Raw genomic sequence first — 14,821 nt, forward strand, 5'->3', positions numbered from 1 at the left:
CAGGGGGCACTTCCTTGGTGGCCCAGTGGTAAAAGAATCTGCCTTCCAATGCAGTGGACGTGGGTTCGATCCCTGGTCAGGGAACTAAGATCCCACATGCCACGGGGCAACTAAGCCCCTGGGCCACAACTACTGAGCTTGCATGCCTCAACGACAGCCTGTGCACCGCAACTACAGAGCCCACGCATTCTGGAACCCATGCGCCACAACTAGAGAGAGAAAACCTGCATGCCACAACTAGAGAAGCCTGCGCACTGCAACGAAGAGCCCTCGTGCCGCAACTAAGACCCAAAAAATAAATAAAAATTTAAAAATATTTATTTATTTATAGGGACACAGACATTTGCACATCCATGTTCATAGCAGCCCGAAGGTGGAAACACGAATGTCTATCAGTGGATGAACTGATAAACAAAATGTGTCTATCCATACAATGGGATATTATTCAGTCTTAAAAATGAATGAAATTCTGACACTTGCAACGACACGGAGGAACGCTGAGGACATTATGCAAAGTGAAATAAACCAGACACAAAAGGACAAATCCTGTATGCTTCCACTTATCTGAGGTACTTAAGTCAGATTCCTAGAGACAGAAAGTAGAGTGGTACTTGCCAGGGGCCAGGGGAAAGGGGCCATGGGAGTTACAGTTTAATGGATACAGAGCTTCAGTCTGGGAAGATGAAAGACTTCTAGAGATGGAGGGTGGTGATGGTCATATAACAACGTGAATGTACTTAATACCACTGAACTGTAGGCTTAAAAATGGTTAAGATGGTAAATTTTATGTTAAGTGTATTTTATCACAATTTTCTTTTTAAAAAAGAAAGAAATACACCAGAAATACTCCCTGCCCCCAAGCACCTCACATCCTCACAGAAAAGGTGTGGAGGGTGACACATCGAAGGGAGTGGGCACATAGGGTATGGCGAACCTTCCTGTAGGCTGAAGCAGGACCCTCCTTCAGGGATGGGAGGGACGAGCCCCAGCAGAAGCTGGGGGGTGTAAGTAATGTTCTGCAAGCCCCTGCAAGCTTCTGGACACAGAAGCGTCGTACTGAAGACACAGTGTTGTGAAATGATCCGAAAGTCCAGAGGCCTGGGTTCTGGGCCTGGGTCAGTCTCTAAATGGCTGTGTGACGTTGGGCAAATTGCTGCTCCTCTCTGGGCCCCAGCTTCCTCAGCTGCAGAATGCTGATCAGCCAGGGGCAGTCACTGGTGGGCTGAGTTCAGTGGACTCCGGAGGAGGAGGGGGAGGGGCTGGTGGCCAAGGGCAGAGGGAGGGGCCAGGCTCTGGGTCCCTGTCCTGGCTCCACCAGAGATGTAGCGCCTTGATCTCTCTTGGGCCTCTGTGTGTCTTGTCCTTGAACTGGAGATCCTACTGCTTAAGCAGGGGGTCGGGGAGGGGAGGAAGGAGGTGAAGACCACGCCTCACGGGGCTCCGAGAATCTGCGGGGTCCTGAGCTGTCCCACAAACTCTGGAGTGGGGACTGTGGGCATCTCAAGTCTTTCCTGCCTGACGAAAGCCCCTCGGTCTGACTTCGTCTTGGCCAGTTATATATGCCAGTCCTCAGTGCCCTGATCTGTAAGAGGGGCTCAGAAAGGCCCCACTTCAGTGAGGCTTGAGAGGATGAAAGGAGATGCCTACAAAGTGCTTAGCTTGGGCCTGGCACAGAAGGCACCCGAGGAGCAGGACTGGTATGATGCTGAATGGGCAGCCTCTTCCCAGCGCACCTGTGCCTGCCTCTAGGGACCGCTGGGGAAGCAGTCCAGGGCGTGCCCGCCTCACCTGAAAGGCTGCATGGCTCCTGCACGCCCCACTCCAAGAAGGGCCCCCACGCTGCACCCCGCTCTGCAGCTGGGGCTCTGGGCAGCACTGAGTCACATCTGGGGTTAAAGTCATTGTCACAATTAATGGAGCACCGAAGAGCCAGCCAGCTGCTCGCTGTCTGTTTCCTGCCAGGGACCTGGATAAATTAATCAGCTCAATCTGAGTCTGCTCCAGCCGCTCCACCAGCGCCAATGGCCTGGCTCAGCCCAGGGGCTGCTGCAGACACCCAGAGGGGCATAAATTCCTGGAGGGTGGGAAAGGGCGGAATCAGCCCTGTTCTCCACCCGGGGCACTCCCACCCCAGCCACCTCTCTGCCCCCTGGCACACTCCTCCTCCAACCCCCCCCCACCGCTCTGGAACTCTGTCCCCCTCCCGGAACAGAATGCAGCAAACCAGCTGTGCGTCCCTGGGTATATCACATTCCCTCTCTGAGCTTTGGGCTTCTCATGGGTCAAAGGGTGTAGCTAATGCCTGCCCCTTTCATCTACTTCATCAAGCGAGACAATAAAAAGGAAAGTTCATGGGCTTCCCTGGTGGCGCAGTGGTTGAGAGTCCGCCTGCCGATGCAGGGGACACGGGTTCATGCCCCGGGCCCACATGCCGCGGAGCGGCTGGGCCCGTGAGCCATGGCCGCTGAGCCTGCGCGTCCGGAGCCTGTGCTCCGCAACGGGAGAGGCCACAACAGTGAGAGGCCCGTGTACCGCAAAAAAAAAAAAAAAGGAAAGTTCACGAAGGGCTGTTAATTCACCAGGTAAGGTGGAGCACCACCCAGTATGTGGAAGGAGGGGTCCAAAGAGAGGGGCGCAGCCTGGTTAAAAGCATGAGCTCTGGGGCCAGACTCTCTTGACCTTAGCAGAGATGCTTAACCTCTCAGAGCATCTGGTTTCTTGCCAGTACGATTGTCCTTTTCCCGCATCATCTCACGGATGAAAACTGCGTGGAACAGGTTCTGTGATCATCCCTGTGTTATAAACGAGGAGGTGGAGGCGAGGTAAAGCGACTGGCCTGAGTCACACTGATGAGAGGCGGCACAGCACCAGCTCGTTCAGACCCAGCACCGCTGGCTTTAGGCCTGTGGCCTGGCGGACAATCTGATAACTCTGTGATGCTGGAACAGTCCTGGATGACCCTGCTACCCAGGGTGCTTAACAAACTCCAGAATCAGAAGGGTGGATGGAACCTCAAGGACCATCACTCTCCACCCAGCTGACACTTATTAAACAAAGGATTCCCAGGCCCCTCCCCAGACCCACTGGATGTGGGCATCTGTGTGTTTCACCTGCCAGCCTGGCACAGGTTCAGGATCTAGAGTTTGGAAACCTTCTTTCCCCTCTGGGCAAGCCCAATCTCCAGGCCCCATAAGGATGGGAGGTGGTCCCTGGCTCAGTAGATAATGCAGCATTGGTTCCCACCCCTTCACAAGGTGGCACAAGGGACTCAACACAGGCTCCAGGCCCAGAGAGATCTGTGTTTGCGTCCATCACTTGGAACCTGTCTGATGGTGGCTTTTTCTCATTGCTCTGAGCCTCAGCTTCCTCATCTGTGCAATGGGGTGGCTGCACCCACTTGCAGGATTGGTAGTAGGGATGAAATGAGATAACGTCCATGAATTGTTAAGAGCTACGTGAATATAAGTTATTTGTTCTAACTCCTAAACGAAGTGAGGTAACTATGAGCCACTCTTGTTTTTTTTGGTTGTGCCACACAGCTTGCGGGATCTTAGTTCCCCGACCAGGTATTGAACCTGTGCCCTCAGCAGTGAAAGTGCGGAGTCCTAACCACTGGACCGCCAGGGAATTCCCTGAGCCCCTCCTTACAGCACCCAGTAAACAAAAGAACCTTAGATCACCAATGTGATCGACCAAAACCCAAGTCTGGCCATATTCCTCACCCCCCGCTTAAAACCCTTCCAACTTCTTGTTACCCTAAAAACCAAGTCCTGAGCTCTGAGTGGGACAGAGGGACAGAGATACCCAGAGCCAAGCCGGGGAGCCAGGCCCATTCCTTCCTAGCTGCTGGGTCTCAGGGGAGATGCTGACCCAACCGACATCCAGGCAGTCACCTGCTCACGGGTCAGCCCCTGCCACTGGCAGAGCCGGTTCACCGTGCCAAAGCCCTTCCACACCCACGCTCACCCCGGGAGACAGCCACGTGGGACACACAAAAGAGTACTTCACAGGGAGAGACGGAAGCCCTGGGGGGTAAAGGGACATCCCAGGACCCAGCCTTTGTCCTCAGGCAGAGAAGGGGGTCCTCTGGGCTCTCGGGGGTCCCTGGCCTGCCCCTCCAGCTCCCTGAAGCCTGGTGCATCGGGGCTGATGACAGCAGACTCAGCTTACTGATACCTGGGGACGAGACCCCCAGAGAGAGAGGAGTTGGGCTCGTCCTGACCCCAGTCACAGGCCACAGAGAGCCCAGATGACAATCTTACCCCAAAGTAAAGAAATATTCAAATACCAGCTCAGTATCATCATCATCATCAATATATTATTATCCCTCTGTCTCCAGAGGCATGGGGGCTGCCAAAGTGTTCATGAAAGAAGTCCTGGGTGTATGATGCGTTTGTGTCTATGGTGGGGATGTGCGTGCTTGTGTGTGTGCGTTTCTGAGCACGTTTGCAGGAGGAAATTTACTGAAATGTAACCATACTACACACTAATAACAATGATAACGATTATACATTTAATGAGGGCGCACCGTGTGCCAGGCACGGTGCCAAGACCATGGAGGCCAGATGGGCCTGGGACACAGACATAAGCATCCCACATCCACGCCTCAGACTTGGAGAATCGGGAGGCAGCACTAGGGTCGGTTCTGGAATCCCAAAGATCTGCATGCACTAAATTTAAGAAATCAGCAGCTCTGTCTCTGACTGCTGTGTGTCCTTGGGTAAGTCCCTTCACCTCTCTGGGCCTCTGCTTCCTTTTGATCTGTCTGATGATAAGACTGTGAGTCACAGCCTCTCCCTGCTCACAGAGGGACAACACTGGCCCCACTGCCCATCACTTACCCCGTGAGCGGGATATGTGAGCCAGCCCCAGTCCCCATGGATGGTCGACGTGTCCAGCAAATTCACTGTAGAACAGGAAACAAGAGCACATCAGACCCCTGGGCCCCCGTTCCCCAGTCCCATAGGACCAGCCCAGCCTGGCCACACTGGTCTGCTCTCAGCCCAAACACGCCAGCTCCAGTCTCTGGGTCCTTTCTCACTTCCCCATCCTTCAAGGCTCAGTTCAAGTTCTTTCTCTTCCTTGAAACCTTCTTCCACCATCACAGGCAAAACATAATCTTCTCACCTCCCAGAACACAAGCTGCCCCGAGTGCCAGGCTACCCTGGTTGGTCGTGCAGTGGGGTGGCTAGGAGCTGGGCTCAGCAGTCCAGGGGTCTTGGGTCAGAATCCCAGCTCTGTCAGTTAGACGCTGTGTGTCCCTGAGCAAGTTTCCTCCCTTCCCCAAGCCCCCATTTCCTCCCCTAAAATGGGGTGACAGTGATGCCTGCCTTACAGGGGCTTGTGAAGATGACCCGACCCTGGGCCACTCATGGGACATGATGGCGTTCAAAAGCACCCACCGACGTTCGCGCTGTTAGGTCAAACCTCCCCCCAGGGGACTGGCCCCAGCTTTCCCATCACCAGTGTCCCCCAGTGGGTGCCTCGCACCAACAGGTCCTCTGTGCACACGGGACGTGGAGGGTCTTGGAGGAAGAAGAGCTGCCTCGTACGGAGCACCTGCTACGTGCTGGGCTCTGCTAGGGGAGCCTGAGATGCCTCATCTGCGGCCCGCACAACACGGCTGAAAGGTGTTCATTCTCATCTCCATTTTCCAGATGAAAACACTGAGCCTCGGTGAAGATCAGGAACATGCCTGGAGCCCCACAGGTGTAGCTGCAGGGCTGGCATCCAGGGCACCACAGACAAGGCCACCAGCCCTGGTAGCTTGAGCCCAAGGAGCAGAACCTCTGGGCTGTCACTGTGGTGGGAAGGAGCGCTGGCCTCAAAGGCAAGTTTACTCTAAGCCAGACCCTCAAAGGGGACCCTGCAAAGTACCAACAACAGGGTGGAGAAAAGAGCCTGCCTTCGGAATCAGACATCACTGGGCTCATATCTCAATACAGCTACTTGGTAGCAGGTGACCTGCACTTCACCGAACCTCAATTTCCTCATCTGTAAAATGGGGATAATAATATGTAAGGGTGGGCGAGGGTAAACTGTAAAGCCTGGAGTCAATGCCTTACTAAAGCTCGTTCCTATTCCCTAAGTCCTGGCCCTCCTGCCTCTCTCTTGGGACCTAGGAGCCATCGACTCACTTTAAGGTGATAAAGATGCACTAAACTGTGAAGAGCAGGGCTTGAATCTCAGCACTGTCTCTAACTGCTGTGTGTCCTTGGGTAAGTCCCTTCCCCTCTCTGGGCCCCTGCTTCCTTTGATCTAGCCAATGAAAGGGCTTTGGGCTCCAAGGTCCACAGCTTTCATTTCACTTTCTCTTCTATGTACCCCCTCTCCCAGCCAGCAACCAGGGGCTTCCAAACAACCCAATCTGCAGACTCCGGCAGGTCACAGAGGGTTCAAACGGGGCCCTCCTGGAACTTTCCCGAAGAAAGGCTGGGTGTCCTTCTGCCTGAGATTTGCATAGCTCTGCGCCTGCCCCTCAAAGATGGAGACAAGTGTCCTCAGGAAATGTAGGAGTGAGGATGTTCTTATTCGCTGATTTTCTTCCTCTTTCTCCTCTCACCCTCCCCACCTATTGTCAGGGGCCCCAGAGGCTGGCTGGAGAGATGACTTGCCGAACCAGGAAGGGGCCTCTGAGGTCCTCCCCTGGGTCCCCAGGGGCCAGGTGGGATCAGGGGATGGAGCCAGTGCCCGTAGAGGGATCTCCCTTCCCCGAGCCCAGCCGGCCTCATGCCAGGGGCACAGGCAGAGAAGCCTTCCCGCCTCCCTCCCTCCCTCCCTCCCTCCCTCTCAGGCAATGGAGAGAAAACTGGGTCAGGCAGCTCTCTCCTCCTGCTGGCTGGGGGGAGGGGGAGGGGGCCCGCACTGCAGTTTCCCCCAGACCAGCAGGGCCCAGTTTGGGGAGAGGGTGGGGAAAGGGGACGTGTGGGCTCCCCTGCCCCACCCACATCCCAGATGGGGTCTCAGCCCTTCACCAGCATCACCTGGCTACAGCTCAGACCTGCCCCTACCCAGGGGCAATGAATGTCCCCCACTGGGACTTCTCCCCATGAACACCCTGACTCTAGAGGCAACTGCCTGCAGACCCCACTTTCTAGACCCTTCCCTCCCCTCTGGAAATCCCCAACCACACCTGCAGCTGCTTCCTGATCAGTCAGCCAGGGGGCTCAGATAATCCAAAAATAAGTCAGAAGTCGATGCTATTGGATTCAGGAGGAGTTATAGGATTCCAGGGCTGCTTGCTCCAATTCCCTCCGGACCCTTCTCTGTCCATCCCCTCCCCTCCTCCCCCTCTGTCCCCTTCTTCCCTACCTCATGTCCCCTTCTGTGGGGGGAACACAGAGTGTCTCTCATGGGAAGCTCCAGGCCCACAGGAGGGCTCATCAGGGCTGGAGAGAATTCCAGCGTTACGCCCATCCAGCTTGGGCCTGAACCCCCTTGAAGATTCCAACCCTTCTGCTCACCTGGGCTGGGCTCTCTCCTGCCTCTTGCACTGCTGGACTGCAGGTCTGTGTGACATCTGTGAAGTCAATGACCCTCTCTGGGCCTGTCTCCCCACTTGTAAGTGGGAGGATTGGACCCATGGTCTCTTAGGGCCTTCAGTGAAGCAACCACTTAACCCCTCTGTGCCTCGGTTTCCTCATCAGCAAGATGTCTGTAAGCATCCTTCCTGGGCCTACTTGCCAGGCTATTCTGGGGGATCAAACGGGTCCCTCCTGCTCTGAGAAGCACAGATAATTCCTAAGCCTCTCCTATTCGACTGTAGAAGGCATTATGCGATTTCTTTTTTTCTCCAGCACTGTCACCTTCCCCCATTCCATTTCACTGAGACTAATACCTAAATTGATTTACATTCCCTGAGGACGCAGCGCATGATGGTGAGGCTGGAGAGTTCAGGGTGGCCAGGGGATGTCAGCCAAGATGTGAATGCCTTGGAGATCACCCCAAAGTGGTGTATAATCCACACTACAGAGTGATAAGTGTTCGAGCCTGGTGGGGCTCAGGGGCATCTCTGCAGGTGTAGGACCGTCCCCAGCACTGTGAGGGACCTGGCATATGGGCACCTGGGCAGCCTGGGGCACTGTCACCTTTGCAGGACCCCCGCTGGGAAAAGAGCCCCCTCCCTGAGTTCCAACAGTCTCCCTGGCTGATCCTGGCTCTGCATCAGCCCAGGGACTCCTGGCTGTTCTATGTGGAACCCATGCCCCAGGTCTCCACCCAGGACTGTCAGACCTGCGTGGGTAACCCATGTCCAGCCATGGGTACCCTGCTGTGTTGATCAGATAGGTATGGCCTGGCCCTTGGACAACGTCTCCCTCCTTCTCACCCTTGACAGACATCCCCCCTTCCTCTCTTTGAGACCTTGCCTCTTCCCCAGCTGTTGCCCTCCCTGGACACATCCTCTCTCCCAGGCTAATGGTCCGTCCTCTGCTCGGGAGCCTGGTCAAAGTCCCCTCCCCAGGGGCTCTGGGGTTTGCCAGCCTGGGATTCTGGAGGGTGCTGGCTCCTCGCTGGAGAAGAGAGTTGAAGCAAGGAGTGGGGGATGCACCACCCAACGCCCAGAGCCTTGGTGTGGGCCCTTCAGAATCCTGCTGGGTGAAGAATCTGTCCCCTTCTCCCCACCCGACCCTGGGAAAACCGTGTCCTCAGGCCACAGCTCCAAGAGCTCCCAGGCCCCTTGTGCACTCTTCCCCTCAGCTCCCTTGCTATGGTCCCTGCTCCCTGCATGGCCCCTGTTTCATTGGAGGTTATGAGTTTATCCATGTCTCTGTGCATTTATTCTGTGCACATGCATTTCTGTGGACATGCATGCAAGTTTGAGGTCTTTTTATATGTGTGGTGTCTGCCCATGGATGTGCATATTTTCACGCGCATGAATCTTTACATATATATGTGTGCACATGTGTACTGGCCGCATTTCCGTGCATCTGACTATGGCGTGGGGAGGGGGCTGTCCATGCACATGAGTCTCTACAGGACTGGGTCTTGGCGTGTGAATCCTAACATGTTTGTTTGTGCATGTCTGGTTGTGGGTACGACTGCATCTCTGTGAGCCGTTCGTGTGTGAGGGGGTGGATCTGTGGTATATCTGAGCGTGGATGAGGAACACTGGCTCTGGAGCTTCCTGGAATCTGGAAGTTCAACCTGCCAGGGTGAGAACACAGCTCTGGACCCAGGTTGTCAGTCCCAGGATCCTGCACAGAGCACCAGGTCTAGCCTCCCTCTGGCAGAGCTGCAAAAGCAGAGGAGGTCCAGGGCAGGGGCTGGCGTGAGGAGCAGAACCCAGGGTGGCATCCTGAGCCGGACCTGGAGTGTCCAGCGGGGCTAAGATGTACCTGTGTGTGCGCGCGTGAACGCTTGCACATAAGTGTGTGGAGACCCAGACCCTTTTGGTTCCGACTGCTCAGCCCTCACGCCCATCCTGTGTCCCCTGAGTGACCAGACTGCCCCAGCCTTGACTTCGGACAAGACCCAGCTCTCCAGGGCCTTTCCATCTGCAGCCCTCTCAGCCCCCTCCTCACTGGTTCCTTCTCCCCAGTGCCCACCAAAGCTGCCTCCCCTCCGGCTCTCACCCCCTGGCTGCTGTCCCTCGTTCTCCCCCAGTCCTCCAACCCTCCAGCCCGGCCCACTTCCAAGACCCTCACTTGCTGCCGCTCATTCCCATCTTCCCCCAAACCCAGTCCTGTTCTCTGATCCTCCTTGCCCCGAACCTCATCCTGCGTCCTTGTGTCCCTCTGCTCTCTGTCCTCTGTCCCCACCCCTGTCCCCTGCCCTGTCTCCTCTCTGCCCTATACCTCTTCTCCTGTCTTCTGTCCCCCCGTCCTGTCTCCTCATCCCCAGTGTCCGAGCCTCAGTTCCCTGTCCCCCGCTCCGAATCCCTCAGTCCTTGTCCTCCTGTCCCTGCCCCGGTGTCTCTGTCCGTCATCCTCAAGCCCTCCGGTCCCTCTCCCTCAGTCCTGTCCCCATCGCCATCGCTCTATCCCTTGACCCCAGGTCTCTCCCGCGGTGCCACGCCTGCCCCCCAGACCCAGAGATCCCAGCTCCTTTGGCATTCGGGGTCGAGGGAAAGGAAGTTGAGCCTCGCTCTGGTTGCGCGCGCCGCGCCCCCAGGTCCCTCGGCGCCCCCCCCCCGCCCCGCCCCGCCGCCGCCGCCGCCGCCGCCGCCGCCGCCGCTCACCTTCGCCGCGCGCCGCGGACACGCAGGTGGCAGCCGCCGCCGCGGCCGTGACGACCCAGAGCGCCGGGGGCAGGCGGCCCCGAGCGGGGGCCATGGCCGGGCCGGGCTGGCGGGGACGCCGCGCACGCTGGGCTCGGCCGCAGCGGTCCGCGCGTCGGCGCGCTCCCTGCTCACCCGCACACCCGGCTGCCGGGCGCACACACCGGCGCACACACCGGCGCACAAGCCGACTCGCAGCGCACACGCGGGCACCCGCGCCCGCCGCCGCCGCCGCCCCGGGCGGGGGCCGGCCCGTCACGGCGCCGAGCCAATCAGCACCGAGGCGGGTGGGGGGGACACGGAGCCCGCACCGCGGACACCGACCCGTGGACACCGACCCGCGGACACCACCGACCGCCGCCCGTGCGCACGCTCGCCCTCGCCCGCCCGTACCTTCGGGGGCGGCGCGCGCCCCACGTCTGCACGTGGACTCAGCCACCGCGCACCCAGCCACAGTTCGGACGCCACGCGACACCGGGACCCACGGACCCACCCGGGGAGGCCCCGCGTGGACACACGCGGGCACACTCTCTCTTACACACGTGACCCTCGGGCACACGAGCCCCCAGAAAGTGCCTCGTGGGGTGATGCATACACACTAGTTCACGGACAGAGGCTCAGAGGCAAACTCAGAAGCACTTTTACTTAAACGTTCTCTCCCCTCCCCCACCCCACTGACTGGGCACCCCGGGAGGCCTTAGAGTGCAGTGATCATGAGCTCAGGCTCAGGGACCAGACAGATGTTTCAATGCTGGCCTTGGGCAAGTTTCTTAACCTCCCTGAGTCTCAACTCTCATGTCTGTAAAACAGGGACAAGGGTGTCTATGTCCTAGGGTGGTTTTGAGAACTATTCAAGGACGCAGGTAAAGTGCCCGGCATACTGCCAGACACACAGCCAGTGGCCAGCTTGGATGATGGTGGCTACTATCCCCTGCTTTCCTCTCCCCTGACTTCATTCACTCCAATTCTGTTCCCAGGATTAGAGATCTCATCCTGGGGAGGCTGCAGGCTGTGGGGGAGGACGGTGTCGTGGGGCTCCCTCCTGAAGCCTGACCTACCAGCCTCCAGCCCGGTGAGCACCTGGTGGGCCAAGCTGTCCAGGAAGCAGATAAGAGATCTGCAGCTCCTGGGGACTGGCTGGCAAGTGTGTGCCCACTGGGGCAAGTCTCACCGCTGCTCTGCCTTTCAGCTGGTGCGGACCACTGCTCAGCCCCTCTGAATACACTTCCACTCCTGTGCTCACTGGGAAGAGTTAGACCAACGGCTGGAGGTTACATGGGATGATAATGGCCATTTGGGGAGTGTGTGCTGTGTACCAGATCCTGTTTTAGGCGCTTTATAAACTTGCGTTACTTTAAGCCTCACACAGCCCCGCAGGGGAGGTGCAGCTAAGGAGACTGAAGTGCAGAAAGGCCATCATTCGCCTTAGATCACACAGCTGGTTAAATGTTAGAGAGGTGCTCAGATCCAGATCCGCTGGACTCCAAAACCCACTTCTTTCCTGTGCGTCTTTCTTTGTTACAGAAAGGGGAAGAGAGCTCGTATTAGGAGCCCTTTTCTGACAGCTCAGACCAACTGCCTCAAAGATGTAGTAAGCCCCCTGTTAGCCGAAGCGTTCAAACCGACACTAGCTAGAGACTGTTCAGGGACGCTGTGAGGGGGGCTGGGGTTCAGGGGAGCAGATTGGATTAGACCCGGAGAGGCAAACTCAAATGCCCATGTGAGACAGGCAGGCAGGCTAATGAAACCTGCCAAGGGAAGTGTTCCCAGCTCCAGTCAACGTTGCCCTGGGGGTATGAGCCCAATTTTCTGCGTTTTCAAGGGAAGCTGTATATCTGGAATTTTTATGTGGTGTCTCTTAATATTTAAAGTTGGCAGCTAACGGAAACATTTTAATAACAAGTGTGTGCAAACCTGGAGAGAGGTGGCCACAGGCCTCTAGACCTTCCTTCTGAGCTTCTTTTAGACAGAAAAGTCCCTGGCTGGCACCTCGCTCCTGGGCCACTGGGGCAGTGGGCAAGGTAGGGCAGAAAGATGCAGACCGTGCAGTGTGCAGCACGGCACTCATGGGCATCCTGTACCCTGGCCAGGGCTCCCAGAAATATTTGCTGGTGGAGGAAGCTTTGTTGGGGGCTGGGGTTCTGCATCCCCAGGTTGAGGTGGAGCCAACCAAAACTGGGTTTTGTCCATTTTGCAGGTGAGGAATCTGGGGAATCCTCGAAGGACTTGGTGAGCATGAGGGTCTCTGTCAGGGGCCTGCTCCATGTTCTGAATCCTCTTTGACAAAATAAGAAATTCATTTCACCAAACGTTCTGCGGGCTAAGAGTGGTTTGCTTTCAGTTGTATCTCTGCCCCTATGATACTCCCAGGACACCCCAGCCCAGGTGCACCTTCTCCTGGGGTCTCTCCTCCCACCCCTTCCCCTTTGCTTGTCCGGGGTTTCCAAGTAGCAAGTTGCCAGCCTGCCAACGGGGAGGAAGAAGCCATTAGCACCCCCTGCCATCTTCACTTCACTTCACTTCACTCACTGTGCACCTCCCAGGCTGGACTCTGCATCCCTCTCTCATGGAATCCCTGCAACTTGGGGCTTTCATCCCATTTTTTTTTTTTTGCGTTATGTGGGCCTCTCACTGTTGTGGCCTCTCCCGTTGCGGAGCACAGGCTCTGGACGTGCAGGCTCAGCGGCCATGGCTCATAGGCCCAGCCGCTCCGCGGCATGTGGGATCTTTCCGGACCGGGGCACGAACCCGTGTCCCCTGCATCAGCAGGCGGGCTCTCAACCACTGCGCCACCAGGGAAGCCCTCACCCCATTTTAAAGACAAGGAGAGTGAGGTTTGTGAGGGCTGACTGACAGAGTGGGAAACTCTGTGAGGCGCACGAGCGGGATTCGTGATGGTTGTGGAATGTGTCTCCTCTCCGGACTGGGTTCTGAAAGCCCACGGCAGGGTCCCGGCTGGGTCCTGTTGCATCCTTCTGGTGCACAGTAGGTGCTCTGGGGACGTTTGCTGAATGACCCAGCAAATCATGAGCAGACGGGCAGAAGCCCGCACCCCGTTGACCCGGTGCTTGAGGCCGTCGCTGCTGGAAGGCGTTTCTGGTTACAGAACACCTTGCTTTCTGGAGTGCTGCACAGCTGTGCTAGCCGGATCTGCTACATGAGCTTGACCTCAACTCTCCAGGGGCTGAATCTGAACAGCGCTCACGCCCTCCCATTGGCACACTGGTGCCTTGGGACCTTACTCTATGGAGCAAGGTGGAGGTGGGGCGGAAAGGGCTGGACTTGACCAAGCAGGGAGGCCACTGAGCCAGTCCTTTCCCACCTGAGGGCCCCTCCCTGACCCTTATCTTTTCCTTCTGGGAGTTGGAAGGGGGCTTGCAGGAACGTCTGACAAGCCCATTACACTCTCCGTTTCCTGGGATAAATACTCTCCCAAGAGTATTTCTTCTCACTGTACCTTTCTGAGCCTCAGTTTCTCCAGCTATGTGAGAATAACGAGAATAATGCATAATGACGATATGCCACCAACTCAGAGGGTTGCTGTGAGGCTCATATGAGTTCACAGGTGCAAATGTGCTTGGATACCTAGAAAGACAGCTAGGATCGGAAGGCATTCTGTACTTTAAAGGAGGGGGCTGGAGCCTGGCTGTCCTGCACTCTGAGGGATGAGCTATGCAGGGCGTCACTTTGGGCACAGGTAGAAGAGGTGTCTGGCAGGAGGTGGGTGTGCGTGAGTGTGTGGGGTTGGGTTCAGTGGCCAGTGGTTAAACCCCGCTCATCCTTGAGCCACCCTAGCCCCTGCCCTGGATGTCTTATTGCCTCAAACTGTCCACTCAGGGCCTAGACTCCTGCAGAGAAACACCACTCCGCTGCCCCGCCTCACCCTCCACCTGGCTCACTCTGTGAGGGGACCCGAGGGGGCGGGCATTCCTCACATTTGCATAGAAACCTCTTCTTCTCCCCCAGGCCTGGACGAGCCATTGGAGATCTTAGCCGGCTTCCTAACAGGAAACCCATGTTGCTTCCCCACTTAGGGCCTCAGTTTTCCCATCTGTGACGTGCCTGCTCTACCCATTTTCCCGAGTTGCAACGGGCATGAAGGGAGTGTGGAGCTGGCCCTCCACTGGGCTGGTGCTGGGGTTTCCAGGTCATAAGATAGTACCCTGCATGTGATGTGCTCCCAGGCTGGAGGGGAGGCAGCACCCCAGGAACTAGTGAGGAAGTAGCTTACATTACATAGGAGAGATTCACCCGGACGACGGGGAAGGTGTTTAAACTTTGTACTTCTAGAGCCAGGGCAGGAGTGCCTAAGACAGCCCTGTCAGATAGAAATATAGCGTGCGCCACATATGTAACTTAATTTTTTTCTAGTAGCTATATTAAAAAGTAAAAACAGGTGGAATTAAGTGTAATAATATATTTGTTGAGTGCAATTGCTCAGTATGTAATATTAATTTTGTTAATCAATTCAGTAATTCAACAGCTATGTACTGAGCCCCTCCTGCAGGGCTGTGTCAGATGCTGGGGATAAGATGGGGGTGCCCCCCCGCACAGAGTGTCCGTCTAACGGGAGAGCAGGTCATTAAATAGGCAATTACAAAACCC

General features: G+C 56.5%; 1 protein-coding gene across 1 annotated transcript in view; it reads right to left on the minus strand.

The window, feature by feature from the left end:
- Positions 1–10,271, minus strand: part of EPHA8 (EPH receptor A8) — a 35,716-nt gene extending 25,445 nt beyond the window's left edge. Inside the window, exons 1-2 of the mRNA XM_060142777.1 lie at positions 10,178–10,271; positions 4,842–4,906 (exon numbers count right to left, since the gene is read on the minus strand). Of these exons, the coding sequence (XP_059998760.1) occupies positions 4,842–4,906; positions 10,178–10,271 (159 nt within the window). The remainder of the gene's footprint in view (positions 1–4,841; positions 4,907–10,177) is intronic.
- Between the last annotated feature and the right edge of the window lie 4,550 nt (positions 10,272–14,821).

Source organism: Lagenorhynchus albirostris, chromosome 2, assembly GCF_949774975.1.
Source record: "Lagenorhynchus albirostris chromosome 2, mLagAlb1.1, whole genome shotgun sequence".
Classification (NCBI taxonomy): domain Eukaryota; kingdom Metazoa; phylum Chordata; class Mammalia; order Artiodactyla; family Delphinidae; genus Lagenorhynchus; species Lagenorhynchus albirostris.